At 37.3% G+C, this 23,692-nt stretch overlaps 1 protein-coding gene across 1 annotated transcript in view; it reads right to left on the minus strand.

Moving 5' to 3' along the window:
• LOC143151650 (lachesin) overlaps window positions 1-23,692 on the minus strand; it is a 244,963-nt gene that overhangs the window by 44,766 nt on the left and 176,505 nt on the right. The window contains exon 3 of the mRNA XM_076320999.1: window positions 13,440-13,600. Within this exon, the coding sequence (XP_076177114.1) occupies window positions 13,440-13,600 (161 nt within the window). The remainder of the gene's footprint in view (window positions 1-13,439; window positions 13,601-23,692) is intronic.

Here is a 23,692-nt window from a genome sequence, read left to right on the forward strand (position 1 = left end):
CGGTGGTAAAGACGACGATAGATCGGGGGAGGAAGACGAAGAAGAGAAACGGGTGTGGGTGGATGGGTGGGTGGCCTGTGGCGTGGATGTCGGCGCGGAACCCTAGTCAGATATAATATCGCACTACGTGCACCTATCTCTCGCGGTCTCCATTCTCGGCCCTCTTTCATATGCAAAACCATCGTCGGCGCTCTATTGTGGCGCATTGTGGGATCAGGAGCCTCGGTCCAGTCTACCACACCTCGTTTATTTCCCGCCATCTTCTCGCTCGGTCCTCTTTCTCGCTCGTTCTGTACGCTCGGTCCTTCTCCATCTCGGTGTGTTTCGTTCAGCTTGACAGCCACTTGTACACCGCGCGTCCCACGGTTTTTATTTCCTCGACTTCTATTTTCGGTAGTAAGCTACGTCTGCTCCTTTCAACGGCATGCAGATAAATGGATAAGCTCGCTAATTAAAAGTTTCACCGGCGCTCGGTCGCGTCGATGCTCCGGCGCAGCTTCTTTCGCATCCCGTTCGCCTCTGCTGGTCACCCAACTCCGTGTTTCTACCCCCGGTCTAATGCTATTTCTTCTTCTTCTTTTTCTTCTTCTTCCTCTTCCTCTTCTTCCTCTTCTTCTTTTCCCCGCGTTCCTTCTTTCAATCCCTCCACCGGCATCCCTCTCAACGGTACCGCTTTCCTGTTGCCGTGCACACGGCTTTACGCTCCGAGGTTCCAGGTGCTCGCAGCGCGGTATTATTCCACGCCTTTTGTTCGCCGCTTTTTATACAGCGACAACTTTAAATGTTAGAATTTATCACCGCAGGCTCGGGCCCCGGGCCACGGTCCGGCCACGGTGAAACGCGCGAGCGAGTGCGTGCGTGCGTGCGTGCCGTTTATACGCACGGCGCCGCCCGATTAACCGATCCTCTCGCGCGGAACGTCCCGCGAACCTTCCCGCGGAATTACTCCGTATTCGCGATTTCGAAGTATTTCGAAGTATTTCTCGCGACATTGCGTCCAGTTGCGACCGCGTCTGACCAAAAGTGTTGTCCGCTGGGACGATCTCGTGGTTTCGAGACGGATTTGTAGGCAGCGTTTCCCGGATTCCGTTCCGCGAAAAATTGTCATCGAAAGGAAAAGTGACTGGTCGTGTACCGGTATCTAGGGAAAGTTTTGGGAAACAAAGAGTGAAATTTGTTGATTGCGCTGACAGAAATGTACCTGAGCACGGTGATTATAATACTGTGGTTGAGTCTTCGAGAAAAGAAGAATGAAATTTGTAAATTATGGTGACAGAAAAGTACCATTGGTTACGATTGGTTCAAAGTACCATTGAAATTTGTAAATTATAGTGACAAAAAGTAGTATTGATTACCATTGGTTCAAAGTACCATTGAAATTTGTAGATTATAGTGACAGAAAGGATCATTCGATGAGCACGGTATTTGTAATAGTATGTCACTGTCTCGTAACAATTACAACGAAGAAGTTTGTAACAAAAATTGATCGATTCTGAGTGCACGCGATAATAAAAATTTCGAAAATAGTGTTTCCATAGCGAGATGTAGGTCACCTGGGGTTTTGCAAATAGGACCAAGTATTTTTTTTTTTTATTTTTATCCAGTGTAAATATATTCGATCTCAGGCTACCGAATGTATAAAATGCTTCGTACGTTTTTACTTGATTTCTGTCCTTTTAAATACGGTTACTTGAATAACTCGAAATTCGATAATACGTATTTCCTCGTCGACTATGGAATTCGCGATGAATACAAACATCTGGCCGACGAGAAAATTATAACATGAAATTTGAATAGACGTGTAATTAATATTGCTTCGACTTTAAATTGGAATAGCTTGAATTTTATTTATATCCGTTAATATGGCTTCGTAGTTAATATTGCTTCAACTTTAAATCGAAATAGTTTGAATTTTAATCGTTTTTGTCTTCCGTGCACGCACACGTATGGTCTCTTTCTACCATTTTCAAGAACAAAGTGCAGTTCCGCGGTTGATTGAACGTTTTGTGTATTAAAAATCAAATAGCAACGAAAGTGTGTCAGTGTACATTGCGCGATAAAAATTGTAAGCGAGTAAAATGGTTTGGAGAACGTTGTTTGGGAAGATCCAATCAATTGTCGAGTATTGTTCGATGAAGTAGTCCTTCAATTTAGATATCACTATTGTTTGTTCGAGAACCGTTTCGTGGACCACAGCTTTTTCTTCTTTCGTACATACATTAATACGTTCACTTTCGTCGTTTTTCACAAAATTCGCAGTATGCGGCTGGGAGATACGATTCTTGAATTGTTCGCTTCGTTGCGTGTATATTCGTTGGGTTAAAGGTACAACTTATTCTTCTCGACTTTCAACATAATTTGTCTCACGAACTAAACGAGTTGAAATTTCTCAGCACATAACATGAATCTTTGCTCTTGACATACCTAATTTTTCTGGTTTGATTAACTCTGCTTAAAGTTCTCTCTGCTGGGTAATTAAACGACTATCTACAAGTAGTAACGAAACTTTACTTTTAGCGTAAACACGAGTTTCGTATCAGTGTTGTTTCCTTATGAACGAAGGACGCAAAAATATATATATATATATATTGTATAATACAAGATGATTCGTTTAAGTCGATTGTTCGAAGAATCCACTCGTCGTATATTTACTTTTAATTGCTTTCGCGTAGGAATTTTTTTAATTTGATTTACACAGAGAGAGAGAGTAAGTTACCAAGTTACCATTTTATCGTCACGAGCTCTTCTAATATTGTATTTTTTATCAATTTATGTTGAATATACCACGTCGGTAAGGTTATTTGAAAAATCAAACGTACATTTATCTTGTCATCGATTTCCAAAGTTGAAATACAAGCTCGACGTATTTCAATTCTGCAAAAAGCAGGAAGCATTCTCCAAGGGTTTCATATTTTGTAACATGTCGATCACTTTTTCTGTAAACGCTCGGGAATATTGTAATGCGTATACTCTCTGTACTATGTTTCGTGGCTTGACCCAGTTCAACCACGGGGTCAACGAGTAATCTCTTCAATACCTGAAATACATCTCTGACTATTACCTGCTATAATGGTGTTTATAGAGTAGTCGGTTGATCATTTCTTTTTTTTTTCTTTCTCTCTGGAAATAAGGTTACATCGAAGGAAAATGTAAAGTAGCCGAGAAATGGGGAATACTCGGTTACCGATCCCTTTAAACATCGTGCACAAGTGGAGCAATGGATACGCTAACAATAGATTATAAACAATGGAGTCAAGATCTTTGAACCTATTATGTGGAATTGCGAATTCTAACTTCGGATTCAGCAATAATACACGCGACATTCCTGTACTACTGTAAAGGATTTCCTGCTGTTGAATAAAGCGTTTATAAATATACGTTTTAACGAATCCCTTCTATTTCATTATTTCAACTCGGCATTGTTAATGTACCGTGACATTTCCCGTTCCGTGTACACGCAGGAAATAGATACACGGAAAATAATACCGCGATTAACAATATATATTCCGCGCATCTTTGCAAACTGGAACCCATTATACTTACTAGATAAAGTTAGCACAGAAAAAGAAAAATTTAGGGAGTTTGTTGTAGCAATTTTTGGGTTTCGATCGTTTATAATGTTAGCATCTTTGATTTCGTTGGTACTCGTTATTCCGAAATTACTGTCGCGTAGTATGCTATTGGTCTTTTTTTTTTTTAAAGCTAGTGTCAGTCATGTTGAAATTGATAGTTGTCCATTTTATTATTCGAATGATCGCTCCGTACGTAGGAAACGTTCTCAAAGATTCGATAATCCCTCGAGTGAAATTTATTTACGGCAAATTTCCTCGATAAACTTTGAACACAATGTAAAACGCCCGACTCGATACGATACGTCGCATGTGGTTTATTCGTGATGCCTGTTCACCGCATTTTAACCAAATAGCTACACACTTCCCGAACGAGCGATTTCCTAGCAAATGGATAGGTGGTACAGGACTTACCGCTTGTTCTGCTCGATCTCTGTTCGAATCTGTTGGATTTATATTCACGGGTTCGTATAAACTCGATTCTTTATTGGGCAAATGTTGAATATTTTGCAAGACCTCGATTGTAAGACGATCAACGACCAATACAAGTTTGCGTTTAGGTCGTAAGAAAGTTACTTTCAGCATTTTGTACGAAGATTAGTTGCTCGTACAGTGAACGATTATTAATTACGATTCGAAGCGAAATAAACGAATGTTTGTGTAAACTTCGTTTTCAATACTACGAAGATCGATTGCTCGTACGGTAAATGAATTACACGTCGATGTAAATCGTTTTTTTTTATTTATTTCTGGCGCTGAATCTATCTTCAAAGCGGGGTATACTTAAAAAGATCCTTCCTGTGTAAAAACAACGAACAGGTTGCAAACGAATTACGAGACAATGAGAGTATACGCGCGAAGTTCTCGATAGTTGGCTCTGGACTGACTGAAAGTTGTTTGAAAAAGTTTCGAATCTCCTTCACGGAGAGCCCAAAGCTTCTTTTAGATGCATTTTTACCGGGATTAAAATTTACGACACCGTGTACGTTTCTTATAAATCATGTAAGCGATAACAGATAATAATTAGAATTGTTAAATACTTTGTCTGGTGTTTTGTTTTTCCCTTCTTTCGAGCCAAATGGAGTATAAATCTGTAGGGCACTCTCTCAGTTCGTACAACAAAAAGTTTATTTTCGTTAATGTCGAAACAAATTAAAAACTTTCTCCCATTGCATTTAAACGAGATTTGTCGTTGTACCGCACGAAGACGATCGCCATTTTGAAAGAATTATTGCATCGATGCACCATTTTTTGCGCGAATAATGCTTGCGTAATTTTTACTTATTCCGATGATGTAAAACCTTAGCAGTCTGTTACTTCTTTCTCTTAACTTTATCACCGAATACTTTTACTTTCGTTAACGATTACATTGTTATTTGCCATGTGTGTTCTTTCGAGTGGTAAGTAATACCTTGTATTACTTATTTCGATACGTTTCTCGTTATATTTATTTCTAGCGCTTCTTCCCTAAACTCCGTCACGTATTAATTAACATCTGTAACTTACGTAATGTACCGAAATTAATAAGTACGTATTAAAACTATCTGTCGTTTTTATTTACGTCACATTCATTTCTATTTGCACGTGTACGTTATGTAATGCCTGATATCTAGAGCCTCTTTTCTAAATTCTAACAATTAATTTAATTTCCCTTATTCATCTAGATTAATGCTTATTCAAAAACATGCTCATGCAACCTCGTGTTCTCTCTCATTATCATATATTCATGCATCAGGGCATGCCTCGCACAAGCGAGAATTCAGAGATACGCTAAAACAATATGATATTCAACGCGACTTAATCGTCGACCTGGCTATTACTTACGACGCATAACATATCTTAACATTGTGCACTCAACTCTCGTCCGATGCAGCTTGCATGATATCTCATCCCACGAACAAACAACAGTCTCAAGTGTGTTGTGCATTGTGAGCAAACGGGTTGTGCGACATACGTTGTGCATTTGTGATGAATCGATGCCGATCGAGGGGAATATTTCGTGTTTAGATATTACTTCTCGACGGGCCGTCGGGTCCAGCGAGTGCCTCGACAAAACGTTGATAAGTATAATCGAGTGGAAGTATGATTCGCGTTCGTGACATTAATTATCGACCGGCGCCTTTCGTGCTAGCGAATCGTGGATGAACTGATTATGAAATCGGGTGTGCTCGATAAGTAACTGGAATTGAAAGTAGAAAATTTTACAAAGCAGAAAAGGATTCAAAAGGAAAAAAAAAGAAATTCCATTAGTTTCACAGGAGTGTGTACCGACGACGATAATTGCTGCGATAAAATTGCAGTGCTTTCGTCGCATCGTGTTTGATGCAATAAATTCTCGAAAGTACGGAAGAATTTTCATTGATGCTGTTTCGTGTTCCGGGTACGTAGCAGCGAAGATCGGTTATAATCTTTTTTTTCTTTTTCACGAATGTACTGTCTGTTTGGTGTTCTTCCTTTTCGAAATATTTGTGGCGTTTCAGCGTTAAAAGCTTAAATCTAAAAAGCCAACAAGCCATGTACCGGGATTTTTGTCGGTCGCTAGAACTCTGTGAGAACGTTGCTATTCCAAGAAATTATTCCACGGAGTTGTTAGAATTTGCGAGTAACGTATTCGATCGTTTCTTCGAATCTCGTAAATTATGAAAATCTTCCGACCAAATGCAATTAACATCTATGGTTATATTTACGAAACTAGTGACTCAATTGACGGATCAATTGTTTTTTTTATATCGTTCAGCTATTTAGATTATCGTATTTTCCTATTAGATTAAACTCTTATCCAATTTCACGATTCGTTCTGTGTAAACATACGTACACGAGTATAATAATTTAAATTAAATTTTTCGTTTTCGAGTCTCGTGTGCGTTCTTTTAAAAATATACAACGGATAATGACGATTAAGAGTGACGGATAATAAACGAATAACTGCGACATTTCTTCGCAAATTTTCTTCCGGACAACAATTTGCAACTTCGTGTTAAGATTTCGATGCAAAGTTCAAATTTATTTCCGAAATTTGAATTTCGACCAGCCACGGACGGAAGATTACTATTTTCACGGGTTTTTACTTCTATTGTGAGAAAGATTTTTTCAGAGAATCCGTTAATCTTGATTAACACCGTCGCCTAAGAAGCACTTTCAACTTTTTCAACGAAACGCGAAATACGAATCCCGGCGTCCCATTGTTGGAGAACGTCGACAATGCGACGAAAACCGACGATCAAGAGTTTGCACAGAGAAGCGAAATCGCTGTCGCGGAACTTGTATTTCTAACTGCCATGGAATGTCGCTGCAGAATGCATTTATTGCCTGGGTATTCATCGGCGCATGAATGGGAAGATTAAGCTTTTCGAGTACGCTTATTTAAGTTACTCGTCTTGCCGGATCCGCGCCTCTGTAGAGAAAACCACGAGGGGAGAATATTTAAAGAGACTTCCAAAACGGCTCGTAATGGATTATCCGAGCGGCAGGCGCGAAAAATACCAACAAGAATGCGAGCTATTCGACGCGGGAGGAACTTGAAAATCTCTGGGGAATTTTCTCGGTTCTCGAAAGAAAAGTTGCTTCGAGAAATTACCAGATTATTTCTTAAGCTTCCTTTTTAACCGCGTTAACCCCTTCAGGGACGAATTATATTGCCCGAAGTACAAGAACATTCAAGACGGTGCGTTACACCGCCGGGGAATTTATTCAGGATATCCATTTTTAAGCAAAATTGTACGTACGTGCGTACGTGCGTACATGTGCTGGTATCCTCGAAAAGGTTAATCGTGTAGCGAGATTTTGCTATTCAATGTCGTTGATGCGTTTGAACGATTTGTAAATTTTTTAAAGCACGAATAGGTAGCTTTTAACTTGTACAAAGATCTGATTAAATTTTGAGTAAAATTAATTTATCGACAACGACTCTCACCTCTTGTAATTTATTGGTTTTTCGATACGTATTTGTTAGTTTTCAAAATTTTAAAAAACATTTAGAACGAATCTTGGAAGAAAGTATAACCAATCGTCGAAAAAGTCAATCAGTATTCCATTGAGTTCTATTTTGTCCGAGAAAGATTACAAATAAAATTAAATTTTATTTATATTTTTTATTCTCTAAAAGGTAGAGAATTATGTTTGGAATTCTTATATATATGTACACATCTATCGTGTTTACGAATATTTATCTCTAACAATTCTCTACAAGGACCTTCTCTGCATCGAACTAGAAAGTTTACTGGAGAATTTTGATCTGCACTAACACGGTCGTTATCGTCCTGCGATCAATTATGCTTATTAACGTTCTAACTCTTTCATATCGCTAACAAGCTACCGTAAAGCTGCGTTGGCTCGTAACAGTTTCTAATTAATAACTTTTGATTTATACGCGCGAATTTCGACACGAGGTATAAATCGTCTCCAAATGTAGCAAATTTTTACTCGAATTTCGAAATATGATTTTTCGTGTTTGTTACTCTCTTAACGAATCAAAAAAATGTTTCAATGTAATCAAAATTGTACGGTATAAAAATGGTAACTGTACGAGGTTTCGATACACGAACTGCATAATTCGATGAAGCAAAAAATTCTATACTTTTCAAGAATGTTTCCGTGGTCGTAATTAACAACATTCTGCTGAATTTCTACGAAAAAGAGGCGTTGAGTTTTATTTTTACCGTGTTTTAAAATTTTTAACGAACAAAATCAAATTCAATCGATTCAATGCCACATTGGCGAATAAATATTCAATCGTTGAAAAATTCTGTAACGCGAGTATTAAACATTTATCGGAGGCAGGGGTCGAAGGGGCAAAGAAGAACGATAGAAAAAGTCTCGAAGTCTTTCGTTCGGCCCGTGTCGTTTCTTATTTGTTTAACACCTTTTTACGACGAATCGCGAGATATCAGACGGCCAAGTCGGAGCGATTTGTCATTCGCCGTATTCGTAAAGGGCAAAGATACTCGGCGTGTTTACGCCCGTATATATGCGCATACATTTGGCGCAAGACTTTACCGGGTCTCTTGATCATGAGAATGAAAATGAAAATGATAATTTGTCGTATACGAATCAGCAAGTCAAATACGCGCGAGTTAGACAGACCCGCGTTACTGCTCGCGTCTCGTAGAAGAAAGAATGGTGATTTTCAACGGGAGTACACGCGATAACCGAAATTATGCATGCACTTTCGGAACATATTTTATCATTGTCTTCCTTTACTCGTCCCCACTCCGTATCAATTTCATTTTTGCCGCACGGTATTCGGGGACGAAGCACTCTCGAACTCTTCAAAGCGTGATAAAAATAAATATGAATGAAGCGCGGACTCTTTTGGAAAATTGCGGGTATAAACTTAACCGACTGCCACAGAGCTACCAAAAGACGAAATAAGAAGCCGCGATCTACGTGTAAAGGAATGATCATTGTACAGCTGAGAGATATTCTTTCTTATAAAAAAAAAGTGGATGCCTTGCGAAGTCGATTTTTATTTGGAAAAATCGTTCAAACTGTAAACTGTTCGTTTCGTTATAAATTTGAGCACGGTTTACATTTTTTAACTTAGAATAAATTGACGTAAAGCAATAGTAATAAGAATAACTGAAATTAAATAAATAACTATTGTTGATAAGAATACTATTGTTCGTGATTTATTTACGAGTATTCTTTAAGAAAATTGTATACTCCTACAGTTTTTAAAGACCGATGATCAATGCGTTAACGAAAAGAAATAATATTCAGATTTTTTTACATTAAATATTTTCTTTCGCGCTCTAATTAGTTTACAAGGCGCTCTGGTTAAGTATTGCGTCTCCTGTCTTGGAAAATATTACCCTCAAAAATGGAAAGTGAAAAGTAAATTCCATGTTCGAAGTATAGTTTTCACTTTTCCCGATTCGTAAAATCGTTTAAACGTTACCGAACGGTACCGCAATTCTTATTACAAAATATATAAACTTCGAGTGTTCGTGCACCGTATATATAGATTCCTTTTATTTTCATTTCAGGTATAACTCTAACTTCTCGCGCCTTACGATTCGTTATCCCTCGTATTAATAAAAATTAATTAACGAGGTATATAAAACACGAAGTTTAATAGCTCTATTTTATAAGTTCCTTTGCAACACCATTTTACGCCGAGGGGGGGTGTAAATGATTATAACATGGAACGGTGAACCGTTCGACTCTATTGCGAGAAAGAAGTCGAATCGCGGACCCCATTGGCCAAAGGAATCGTTTATTTCCTGCGTTATAAACTTTACAGTTTCAGGGCTTAATTAAAATCTACAGGCGAACTTTCAACGGAATCTCTTTGGAAAGAAATATTCTCCCTGCCGACTCTTTCATGTAGTAAGAAATCCGTTCAACAAGTGGGATCGTAAAAACGTCAAATATATTTCCCCCAGTTTCAGTTATGAAATCGTCTCTGTTGTTTATACAAGATAATCGAGAATCTATGCAAAATTTAACGCGAGGGCATCCAATACCATTAAGACGATGACTCTTGTCTTTAGAAATAATTAAATACGAATCACCAAAAGAATTACCATTGAAACTTTCCATCGGTTGGAAAATATTCTATTATTTATAGTTTATCGGGTGAAAATTTGTCTGATTGATATCGACAATCGAAAGTGTTCGTTAACAATCACTATGAACGCCAGATTTTTCAAATAAATAAACGGACGATCGGTGATCACTTTTAATTTTCTCACGGAGAATACGATTATCACGAGTAATTTAATCAACCGCAATGATGTTTATTATTAAGGTAAATATTCTGAGAAATAGAAAAAAATAAATTCTTTTTTCAATAATTCATTTGATGTTGTTTCTGGAAGCATGTATTGATAATTTTGGTTATTCGAACTGTCCGTTATGTCAAATAGTCGATACGAATAATATTATTGAATAAAAGTGGTGGGGACAGATCGGGTATTGTATAAAACACGAACAGAATTTGATTTTTAACTAGCGGGTCGTGTATGAATATATATATATATATGGTTGGAACACTGTCTTGATTTCTCTGGAGTATTGTTTTTTTTTTTTTTATTTTCGTTTTTAGTGCACTCCACTAGCACGTTATAGATGACAAATTGCCAAGGTTCTCGATTTCCTGCACGGTCTCGCGAATGCCAACGATGATTAAATAAATACATTGCTTAACGAATTATTCGAGTTCTTATTACTTTCACCGCTACGCGTTGTACACGTAATATTGAAAAACTGGACAATTACTACCTAACTGGAAAAATGTTTCGTCGATTGGGAAAGTGAAGTCCAACGTGAACAAAGTTTAAAAAAGTTCTCCAAGTCCTAGATTCAATGATTTAAATTTCAGAAAAACCAGACTTGCACCCTAAAGACACAATTCTTTCGGAAGATTTTGCACAGATATAATTCATGTGCGATATATTCGGCAACTTCTATTAAAAAAAAAGAAAAAAAGAAATAAACTTCTCTTAGTGACGTACAGTTGATATTTCTGGAAAGGTATTTAAGCTATACTAACGATTCGATTTTACTGGATCACCATTTTGCCTTTATCTAACTCTTTAATAGCCATCGTTTCGTTTCCGCATAATCTACTTTTCAAGCTACCGCTATATTTAAAATATCTTAGGCTGCTTCGACAGTAACGCCATATTTTATGGACATTTAATTGGCATGCTTTTCATTGTACTCGTAAACATTAATCGTCATGTTCTATCTGCAGAGTGTGAGACATTCTTTTGATCGTTAAGAACGGTACTCGACACAATTAAACAGGTTTAATGCTTATGTTGTACAAAATTTTCTTTTCTTAAAAAATAAATGTACTTACGGATAGAACAAAGTACATTGTTAATTACGAGATGCTCGGAACTCGAGATTGCTTTTAACACGCGCAATTAGAACATGGGATTACCATGAAACAGCCTAACAGGAAGCACATGCTACTTTGGTAGTTAAACCCAGCAGCAATTAGTAGGCCTGTTCGCGCCGGCTTCTCGCGATCACTAAAAACGTATGATTCTATGCTAACTAATTCATGAGTATGACAAATGTAACAAATACGACAGAGTGTTTCGTAATTGCAAGGAAGAATTTTATTTATACGTTTGCGGAAAAATCGAAAATCGATACGCTTTATTTTCTTCTTTTTCTTTCACTTTCGTTCAATATCCTTTACTCTGTTGGTATACGTGCATCGAGATAGAAATATTTTTACCGTCATCGTACGAATCTCATTGAATCTCGATAATTCTCGAAGAAGTAACAAACATACTCGACCTAACCAAAATCAGAGGTATCTCCAAAATCTCACAATTTAGAATACAATGCACGGAAATACTTCTCACCGAACTAATTTCATCCGGGAGATTAACAATTGTTATTCGAGGATCTCTAAAGGAGAAAATTTCTCACCGCGACGAAGACAACTCGAAATATTTTCAACGCCGGCTCGAAAACAGAGTAAAGGGAAACGGTTTCGCGTTGGAAAAATCTCCGATGCAACGGCGCCACGAAAATGGAAATAACCTAAGTGGGAAACACCTTCAAAGGCATTTTAGCGAATTCGCGAACCGAGTTTGAAATAAATTCGACGGGTGCATTCGTCGACCGACAAATTATTCAACTCGATGCAAACCTCCGGTCATAAAACGAGAGATACGCCGCGACTATATAGTATTCCCCGATTCCAGCCATTTCCGTGTTCGTCGTATCCGAAACACTCTGTACAACCCGCGAGCGCGAAAAGCACGCTCGAAGCGAACGAACCTAACGCTCTACTACGCCTAGAACAGTCGACACAGTCGTCATCGTACAAGGGGGGGTCGGTGGTGGGTTCGTGGAGGTTTGGTGGATGTGTTGGTGGACAATATGCGTGACGTTCGACACAAGCTATCGTCAGCTATTCCGCAAGCTGTTTCTTTCTTTCTTTCTTGTCATTTTCTGTCTCGTTACGAAGGGCCTTTCCGCGCGAGAAAGTCGGAACTAAGTGAGAAGTGAAGGATAACGGTGAATAGGTTGATACGGGGAGAAGGAGCGCGAAAGAACTCTCCGAAGTTTGAGTTCGTACGCCAGCACGTACGTGTGCACAGCGAAGTTCTATCGGCTGATGGGTAAAAATGGATGTCGTACAGAGAGAGAGATGGTTGATGATGGTGGCGGCTGCTGCGGTGGTTTTCTTTTTCATAGCTGGCAGTGGTGCAGTTAAATGCAGTGCTGTGAGGTGCAGGCACACGCGCATATAAGTAGTGCAGTAGTAGTAGTAGTAGTAGTAGTAGTAGTAGTAGTAGTAGTAGTAGTAGTAGTAGTAGTAGTAGTAGTAGTAGTAGTAGTAGTAGTAGTAGTAGTAGTAGTAGTAGTAGTAGTAGTAGTAGTAGTAGTAGTAGTAGTAGTAGTAGTAGTAGTAGTAGCAGTAGTAGCAGTAGTAGTAGTAACAGTAGTAGTAGTGGTGGTAGTTTTTAGTAATAGTTCGTAGTAGTGGTAGTAATAGTTAGTAATAGTAGTAATTATTAGTAATCGTTAGCAGTAGTAGTAGTAGTAGTAGTAGAAGTAGTAGTAGTAATTATTAGTAATCGTTAGTAGTAGTAGTAGTTAGTAGTAGTAGTAGTAGTAGTAGTTGTTGTAGTTAATAATAGTTAGTTGTAGTGACAGTTGGCAGTAGTAATTAGTAGTAGAAGTTAGTAGTGGTAATAGTCATAGTAAACAGCGGTAATTAGTAGTAGTAGTGGTAGTAGTGGTAGTAGTGATAGTAAGTAGTAATAGTAGTAGTAGTAGTTAGTAGAAGTAATTAGTAGTAGCAGTTAGTAGTAGTTAGTAGTAGTGATGATAGTAGTAGTAGTAGGTAGTAGATAAGGTAGTCCATTACAGGCGGACACAGGTTAATAGTAAAATAGTTACCCGGGCATGGGCGCCGCCAGAGTGATCTCCGCTCGCGGAGGAGGAAGGACTCACCCCGTATCCACCGAGGTTGTTCACCACGCAGGTGAAGGTAGCGTCTCGACCCTGCGGGATCGTTACGTTCTGCAACGGGTAAACGAAGTCTGGCACTAGCCCCGTCACTGGAACAATTAAGCGGTAATTTTATATTAAAGTCTATCCCCGCGCAAATTAAGTCCCGTGCGGGCCACGATGCGAGGCTCTGTCCACGCCTTAGAAATTGCTTTATTACCGGACAACCCCGTGGACCGAGATTCCTGAACACATGTACAGTAAATCTGGCTGGGCCTGACAGATGGTCCCTCGGTCCCTTAACACGTTTACTGTACGCCGAGGTACATATGGGACAGGACGGTTTTGACTTAGGAGGCTGCCGAATAGGCGACAAATATAACATGCACGATCGATCGGGAAGATTTTTTTTAATTAGAAACGAAACTGGAGCGATTATTTCTAGGAAGAATTTAGCATTCGTTTGAAGGGTGGAGTGTGCGAAAACGGGTTAGGAGATGTGGACAGTGAACGTGTTAATCGTCGTTGAATTAATTTAAAGTAGGTCGAGATATTTTCACTGAAAATTTTTCATGCATTCCAAGCAGTGCAAAGACAAACGTATTCGATAATAGATAGAGCTGTCAATTGTTTGTAACAGATTTTTCATTGTATTTGAAAGAACTAATGAAAAGATTCTACGTTGACAGTAGTAGCGTTAACATTGTATGAAATGTCTAATCGTATGAATCGATGAGACATTTATTTCGTAATATTTATACCGATTTTCATTTGTAACTACAGGATGTTCTTATAATACGTGGAACCCACTTCAGAGATTTAGCACTTGGAAAGAACGAAATAGGTAATTGACATAAAACTTGATGGTTATATTGAATATAGGCTAATGCCAATAATCAACGCAGGCATAATTTAAATAATATTATTATATTTAAGCGTTATACTTTTACCGAAGATTCCAAACGAAATTTGTCAGTATAATAGTATTATTGAAATTATGTTAGCGATGATTAGTTTCATTTTAATAGTCGATGAAATAAACTCATATAAACGCAAGTCCTTGTGTCTGAGACGATTAGTTGCACGTTATCATAAAAATGGAATCTCTTTGCTCATAGGATCTACGAGTATTTAAATTGACTAAATTTCTATTCAATCAGAATCCACATTCGAAAGCAATAATTTCATCATCGATTAAGTAACATAATGATTGATGTATATTAATACGTGCCGTAGCAATAACACCTGTGCGATATGTTTGAAATTTGTCCCAATTGTCGTTCAGTTTCAAAGGAACTAGTTGCTGAAATGAACACGAACCCAATTTAGACATTAATTCCGGTTATATCTGTAGCTTCTGACTCGAAAAAAAATTTTGCACCGCGGAGCAAGGAAAAGGTCAACTCCATTCACAATGCGCGGCTTATTCGTTTTCCATATCGCTGTTTCATTTCTATACATTCCATTTTGGAGATTCTCCAACCATTCTATATCATTGTTGTCATCTGTTTTTAACAGATAGCTTTTTTTCATTTCGCTACATTTTTTTCAGTAGCGATCTTTCATTTCGTAAGTACGCACGAAACATTTACGATCGATTGTATGCCTTAATTTTATTTAATTTTCGATGAAAGGATAGTAACGAATTTAAGTGGCTGTATTAGTTTAAATATACGTAACGATAATTTAACGATTTCGATCGATATTATTACTGTGAAAAAATTGTACAGATCATTCTGACGTTTAATTTTCAGGAATACTTCTTGTATTCTCCGGTTACAAATAATCGGTAGTGTTATCTAATGAAATTATTTGCAATAAGAATTTCTCAGATAACGAAAACTACAAAAATGATCGATTATATGCATTTATAGTTTTCAATGACGAAATACGATATCTGATACGAACTCTAATATTTTTTACATTCTCGTTCTAGGTACGCATCATAGTATGATAATCACTTGCACGGAATATTTCTGTTCATGTATTTCCACAGTCCATAAGCATGCTTTCATTCCAGATAGCTCCAACTCCCTACCTACTCCCCTATTAAAGTCTGTTTCATTCCATTGAAAAGGTTGAAGCACCACTGCTTACTATTCAATTCTATTTTTCCTCCCGTGCATAAACCGTGGAGTTCTGCCTGATAAACGCGATCTCATAAACTAAAGTGCCATTCAATGTGATAAACGCGAGTTATCTTGTTTCAAACTGTGGCTCTGTAGTATGTAAGTCACATCTTAGAAATGAGAGCAACACCGAAAAGCAGAATATAATTGTACGATACTGCTTAAGTAGTATTAAAATAAAAAAAAAAGATTAAACCTTCCATATTGCAGTTCTTCGATTTTGTATCCTGAATTTCATATTATTTTACTTTCTATAAGAAATATTATCGTATCTACAAAGATTAAAAGGAATTTAACAGAAGCAGTTCGTGATTATTTTGAAATAATAATTGATATTTCTTTAAACGATACCCCATAAAAATGAATTATTTTATATTTATTTTACAGAATTTCAATGGCGAGGTAAGAAAATAAAAATCGATCGATACTTCGAAATAAAACGATTGAAAATTGCAAATTTTAAGTGGTGCATTTTATAGCTGCGAATGTTCAATACCAATAACTTAAAATTGCTATCCGAAAGTCTGCTATAACCATAACCGTAACAAAACGTGAACCTTATTTCCATTCAAGCTCCTACTCCTTGCAACAAGAGTTCGTGGCGCTCGTATTACTGATAAAGTACACTTTAAACGTCAAATATTTCAAAGGTATGCATAATCGCAGTAATGCTGCAATAATGTACGTGACGTAATAATGTCGTGTTACACAGAAATTAAAACAGTGCACGAAGAATTCGTCCAGTGCCACGACGAAGTTATTCCGTAACTCGCAAGAGAAGATCTTAAATTCGTAAAACGAACCCTCCAAAATTCAGTTAATAAGCCAAGTTCCATGAAACGGAAACAGAAGAAATTTGTATCTACGTAAAAATTTCGAATAAAGAATAAAACAATTCTTTATGAATTATTCCTTGAATAAAAAATACCATTTGAAGTTCAGAACGAAATATATCGTAATGAATAAATACAAATTTAACCGTCCAATCGAATAAACTTTTCGTCCTTTGTTCGAATAAATTTTTGCCCATACCTATTATAAAGGAGAATAAATTGCAAGAACCTTTACACCGATTTCAGTATTTTCCGTTTTTTAGGGACAAAGGAAACGTTGCACAAAGACAAGCGACGGAACTTTCCCACGGACTAGATAGTAATTAACTATGCGCGTAAAAGGCTCGGAAGAAAGTCTAATTTTCAGGGACATCAGACTTCTTAGAAGAATGTTATCTGCAAAGTATGCAACGTCAAAAAGTTTTACCGTTGCACACTTCGGTTGTTTTATCTCCTCTGATACAGGGTTGCACAGAAAATTTTGCTGCTCGAGATTTTTTGTTCACCATCACGTTCGAACGAAGACACTACTGGATTTTAGAATCATTTTCCATAAATAATTCCAATATCGGTGGTAACTCGACCAGAAGAGTTCTTTTTTTGGCAAACGTACGGATCAACGATCGAAATATTTTGTCAGTGGAGTTTGAATTATTTTAACATTCTAATAATAAACTAGAGGACAGCCTCTTGATTGGGAAACTGAAAAATGGTAGGTTGCGTTAGAGGATCCGAAAGGCTGAAAATTTAAGACACGTAAGGGATTAAAAACTAAATTGGTGGGACGGAACGTCCCTTGCAAAAAAGCACTAGAGATAACATTACTCCAAGTCGTAGAGAAGTGAGATAACCGCGCACATAACTAATGTTCAGGGTTATGGATTAAAGTATTTGTCGTGATAATCGTTGGTCTTCGCTTTTTCGCTTAGCCGCGAGGTACGAGTAATATTTTGGTAAGATCTTAGTGTCCCCTAAATAATTACTCTGAAACTTTTCAAGAGGAAATATAAAGCAGCAAACGTGATAAGTGTTTAAAAATTGCACATTTATGTTGCACATTTAACCGAACAATCTTTCGACGCAGTTGCTGTAAGTATATAAGATGTACCACTCAAAGTGTTATGATAATAAAAAATTCTTTTTCGATATTTCATATTCTTTATAGAAGGCACACTTCGGTTCAAATGTTTCGAGTCACTGTAAAACATTTTGATCAACTCGTTGCAACATTCGTGTGTTCTGTGTTCATCAGAACACATTTGTATTCATCGTTCCTTATAATACCATTCCTTTGCATGTGTCTTGCATTGGTCTAAACGTTAGATGGCTGAGAAAGTTGTCTCAAATCGTTCGTATCGAATTGCTACATTTTCAGCCAAATTTTTCATTTTTAGTTTATCGATGCAAATTCACACAGGTTAACCATAACTTTAAATTTGTACAGATTCGATGAAATTGATATTTGTTTAACTTCGTTTAATAATGAAAGTGTACAGGGTGCTAGGAATACTTTAATATCTCTGAAAGCCTGAATTTATAAATTTCCGATGGAAAAACAGTTCGGAGGCTTTTATTATATTAAAAGTTTTGTGAAAGTTGTCCGCGCTAGGCAGCAAGCAGTCTTCACGCGAAATATGTGCTCGTCAAAGTGTTAATTTCCAACGAAACAACTGATGACACGTCGAGTGGTCCACCCAGTATGCAAAATTAATAGGGACGAACGATTGATACAATTTGCGATAAAAGAAACTGTAATCGAAGATCAAACAAACGCACATTTCCCGGCGAAATTAAACGACTGCATTTTAATCGAGTGTGTAATTTAGTTAACGAAAATTCCGAGAATAATTTACTTTCCACTCGTTCGTTGAGCAACTGCTTTTCGAAATTACTGACACGAAAACCGTGGTTCCCAATCAATGAACACACTCGCGCACCGCGTAATTGTTAATGCACAAAGCTGTGCATAATACAACACCCATACTTCTGATAAACCGACGATAAATCTACGGTGCTATAAATTATACATAATTACGGGCACATTTTGTGGAAATATACATTGGCCAGCATTCCGAATTCGATAATATAAAAACTATGATTAAGCATTTAATCAAGTGGCATTGAATATTTTTATCCAACGAAAGCAATTTTAGATTTTCGAAACTGTCGTTTCAATATCGATCGGGATGAGCAACAAATAAATAAAAATTATCGGCACAAAAGGCACGATCATTGATGTAGTTAATAATTTGTAATTAAACGAGCGCGTGCAATAAATCTGGTATTCCAATATTTGCAGATACGTACGCATAATCGAAATCGATAAAGATCTTTCAATAATACTTCGTTCGTATTTTCAATAATCGTACCGATTCTATTCGATAGAAAATTACGAAAATGGTATTAATGGTAAATCATCGCAAAAGCGATACTTCGGTCGATGTCCACTGCATTTGCACAATTTACAGGATGGAAATTTCGTTGATCGAAGAAAACACGTGACATTGAATATCTTGTTTCCGTGTACATTTGTTTTTCATCTTTGATTAGAGATTTTTTTAAACTTCTGCTTGCAAGCTGTAAAATATTCCGTTCGATTATCAAATAAACGCGCGTGTACAGTCATAGACGTATTTCGCGAAATTGACTATTTCCTGGCGTGTATAGTGAACCACGTGTTTTAGTGGATACAGAATTGCAACGAATCAAGTTAAATTAACTAAATTTTGTGTAAACTGGCTCCACGCCGAAATTGGCTAGTAAATTGCGAAATCAAGTAGGAACAATAAATTGTTTTGCTACAAAGTCGAACGTGGCACGAAACATTGGAATAAATTTTGGATAAATTTCTCTAATGTAAACTCTCCGCCAATATGTGATGGAAATCAATGTTCACGCATCGATCTTTGCATTTAACGAAACGACGTGATCGTACTTTAATCGCGAAACAGGGTACCTTCGAATCAGTCTGGACAAAGATAATCATCTTGAGACAATTGATCGACTCTTTCGTTTTTTATACCGGACGTAGAGACCATTTGAAACAATTTACTCGAGTGCCTCGTTTATTTTTAAGGAAGGAAGAAGAATGTTTGTTTACTCGAGGGACTCGTTTATTTTCAAGGAAGGAAAAAGAATGTTTGTTTACTCCAGTGACTCGTTTATTTTTAAGGAAGGAGAAAGAACGTTTGGAGCGGAAATTGTTTAATTTCACGAAGTGGTATTTTTTAAATACCAGTCTCGAGATCGTTGCAAACCATATATATTTGTTTACTTTTTAATAGACCCTTGCAAGACGAAGGGAATTGAATACAGTTCAAGGTCATTAAACAGCAATTATTCGTATCGACTGATTAAAAATTGTTACTAACTGACTATTTAGATGATTATCTTTTTCATTTCGTACAAGTTTCCAAATTCTCCGAAAATCCACGAAGTACGCCACGATTGTTCGTATTCCAGAGAAACGTTTCGCGACGCGTCGAAAGAGTTTGCGAACGAGGCGCATCGAGACGTCCCGTGAGTGACATTACATAGAATAAAAAATGATTAAAGGTCAGGGTACCATTACCAATGCGATCGAAACGAGAGTTGTGCAATCGAACGTACATCACGAACGACCTGCCGCGAAATAAAGGTGCGCTCGATAAAATGCTCGGCGCGGGGGAAAGAAACTGATTCACCGAAAGTGGGTGGCAGGGGAAGCGTAGAGGAAGGGGGAGGGAGGGAGGGGAGCTTTTTCAGCGTTTTTAAGGAAAAACGTAAGCGTACTGAATTCAAATTTGCCCCGCGACGACTGGCTCGCTGCGATACGATGTAACAAAAAACAGAAGACCGCCGAGACCCCCGACGGTTGGGCAAAATTTTTTATCCCGAGGATTTCAACGAAAGAACCGTTCGAATCTTTTTCGTTCGATACTCGAAAGCTCTGGACGACATACTTCGACCATGGTCTCGGTGCAATTCGTACAGAGTGTAACATTTTGTTAACAAATTGTACACCGTTACTCGCGAAAGTAGATGCACTCTATTTTAGAGAGAGAAGGAAAATATAAGAATTTCGATAAAGCTGTGCATATTGAATCGTTCGTAGCTCCGACTTTTTATGAGAAATATCGACAAATGCAATTTGTAAGATAGAAATATACCGGGCAGAGATTACTTGTCGGTTAGCTACTTTTAGGTTTTTAACAGTCCGATTGCATAGTGTAGGATCTCCATATCTACGAGGGACACACAAAACGTTTTATTTATTGCTATATTAGCATAGTGTTATTTTGTTTACAAATAAAAGAAGTACAAATTTATATTTTCTTCCCATTTAGAAATTGCAAATTAATTTTTCCATATGGAGAATGTTTAAATATTAATATTTAGAAGATAATATAATTACATTAATATCTCATTGGTCTTCCGTTCGAAAATGAATAAATTCCATATAAAGTATAATGCGTCGATGAAACTTAAACATCTTAAAATTATTTGCAGATTTCGTTATTACAAGACAGAGAAACTGAGTTACCAGCTTTTCGTTAATGAATTTTCTGCGAATATTTTTCCGAGTACGTATAAAGTCACTCACGCACCATCTATTGTATTTTCTCCTCAGAATGAAGCTTCGAATAATTTTAAACATGTAGAAAGAATTCTTTTAATGAAATTTTATCGTTAGACAGCTTTTTCCCATTTTGCGATGAATTTCAATTGGTTTCATAACCGCAGTAACAATAAAATTCCATTGTTTCAAGGGAACGATCGCTTTTTAATTGGACTCCATATAATATGCTACGTGCTTTTTCAAATCTCTTTTCTAAATTCTTAAACACAAACGGTTAATGTGTAATTGAATTTTCAATTACACACGACAGTTCCAATATGGTCACTTCGTATCGTCTTTGTGTCCTTTTTCGAAGTAATCGACAAAAAATAATTTAAGAAAAAACCAATGAACACGCGTAACGATCAAATGGTCACGGATTGGAATAAAATATTTTTTTCGCGACAATATTTCAAGTTATTTTAAAAGATGACGCTCTGTGTGTTTTTTTTTTATCGAACGCAATTCGAATGTAAGAGGAAAAAATCAACACGGGAACGTTTTCTGAAATATCAAATGTCATTTATGTGAGTGCCGGTCAGCAGTTCATGACAGTTCCTATGAAAGAACGGAACCATTAAAAACTCTTTCAACTTCAAAAATCATTTCCAATATTTTTCGTGGACTAAAATTCCCGCTACACGTGCAGAAAAAAAAAGAAGAAAAAGTGTCGCAAATAAACAATAGATGGTTTCGTTGCAGTGCATAACACACTGTTTCGAATATAAATGTTCGTTAAACAAAACCGATATTATTTTCATGACAAATATTAATAAAACGCCGCTCCGAATTAAAACTCGCATCTTACGCACGAACAATTAATGAAAATAATTTAAATAAATTTTTAAAAACCATGAATCGAATTACACATTAATACAAACATCTCGAATATCGGTTTCGATTCTACATTTCTCGATAAATCGGTCACAAATATTTTTCAATTTAAACTCGATTGAAATTACCTGACCCTTTATTCGACCCAAAAATGTACGTACACGATACGTGTATAAACAATCTCGAAAAATTTCACAAAAGTCAACACAGCGTAGCAATTTTTTTAACGGAACCTGATTACGATTTTCGAGATTATTCGTCTCGTTCGTACAAAGTACGTGTGTACATACTATATGTATCTACATATTTAACAAAGTGGAAACAGTTCGGAAAGCGTTGTATTTTTTATTCGTTGGTAATTACCGCAAGCTTTTAACGTTATTTCGAACGACTTGCGAATTGATGCGAATTCGCGAGCGTTCGAAACGATTTTCCCGCGGAAACGTTCACGACGTAACATTGTCCCTCGTGTCGCTCCCATGGAAACGCGTCCACGCTCGTGGAATTATTTGTTTCATCGGTGACAAACCACGACATGTAAAATCGCGCGTTAAAAAACATTACTTGCGCGCCACGCGAGGGCGCTACTTCTTCTCGAGAAGTTTCCAATGAAAATTTCAATGAATTCGGGAAGTTTTTGATTGGCCCCGAAGATCCCGCGAGGTATGCAGCATCGTGTTCAACGTTACGAACTACAAATTCGCGTACAGTGGAAGCAGTTGAAAGTTCGAAAACTCGAGCAGTTTCACCGGCGGCGATGTTGAGGCTTGCCGGGAGCAGGTAAAAATTTATTTCGTCGGTGCCGCGTGTCATGTTCTCCGCGGGCGAACGAAAAACGACCATGCACTTTCTTGTGCCGGCGATGAAGTATAAATATTTATATTTCACGTGCCACGTTTACAGTCCTACAATAATTTATCTCCCCCGTCCCGCCGTTAACCACGGTGGAACGTTCGCGACAGATTATACCTACGCTGGAATCTAAAGGGTTTTGATAGAATAATTCACGTTAGAGAAAACTGCATTACGAATAGCACGATACGCTCCCGAAATTTTACTCGTAACTCGGTAACGGGATCGTTGTGGCGCAACACCGTATCCACGAAGTCGGAAAACACGGTTAGTCGAACGTTAGAAATTTCATATTTTCGTAGCTTTTACTTAGACGGAAATTTTGCTCGACATCGGGAATGTATTGTAATTGGGAAACATTTCGAAACGTTTTTTCTTCTCCGTGATATCACGTTTCGACTGGCTGTTGATACGATTGCACGTGTAATTATTATTGCACTGTATCGTTAATTACAGTTGGTGATTAGTTTACTGCGAACAGTTTGAAACGACTACTTATTTGAAGTTTGGTCAAGAATGGAATTGAAAATGCACTTAATTCGTGGCAAAATCTTGAGACTCTTTTAAAGCGTTTACAATAAAAAAAGATTGAACACTCTCTGCATGCTTTTGATATTTTTTTCAAGGGTGTCTAATATTTCTAAATCGTGTGTATATTGTCTGTTTTATTGTAAAACTTTTAAAATGGACGTGAGATGTTGTTACGAATACAACAATACATTTTCAGAAAGACCAAAGTATCACTGATCGTAACGTGTTTTTGCAGGATAAGAGGAGAAAGACACCTCGTCGTAATGTGTAAAACATTATGCGGAAACACTCGACAACTGTAAAAACATAAATAGTTAAAGTTACGTGCAACATTAATCGTACTGAAGCTCGCGTTTGCATTATTTCCCTCTTTCATTCGCAAATGTACCATTTTTCTCTTTCATTCGCAAATGAACCATTTTTCTC

Source organism: Ptiloglossa arizonensis, chromosome 9, assembly GCF_051014685.1.
Source record: "Ptiloglossa arizonensis isolate GNS036 chromosome 9, iyPtiAriz1_principal, whole genome shotgun sequence".
NCBI lineage: Eukaryota > Metazoa > Arthropoda > Insecta > Hymenoptera > Colletidae > Ptiloglossa > Ptiloglossa arizonensis.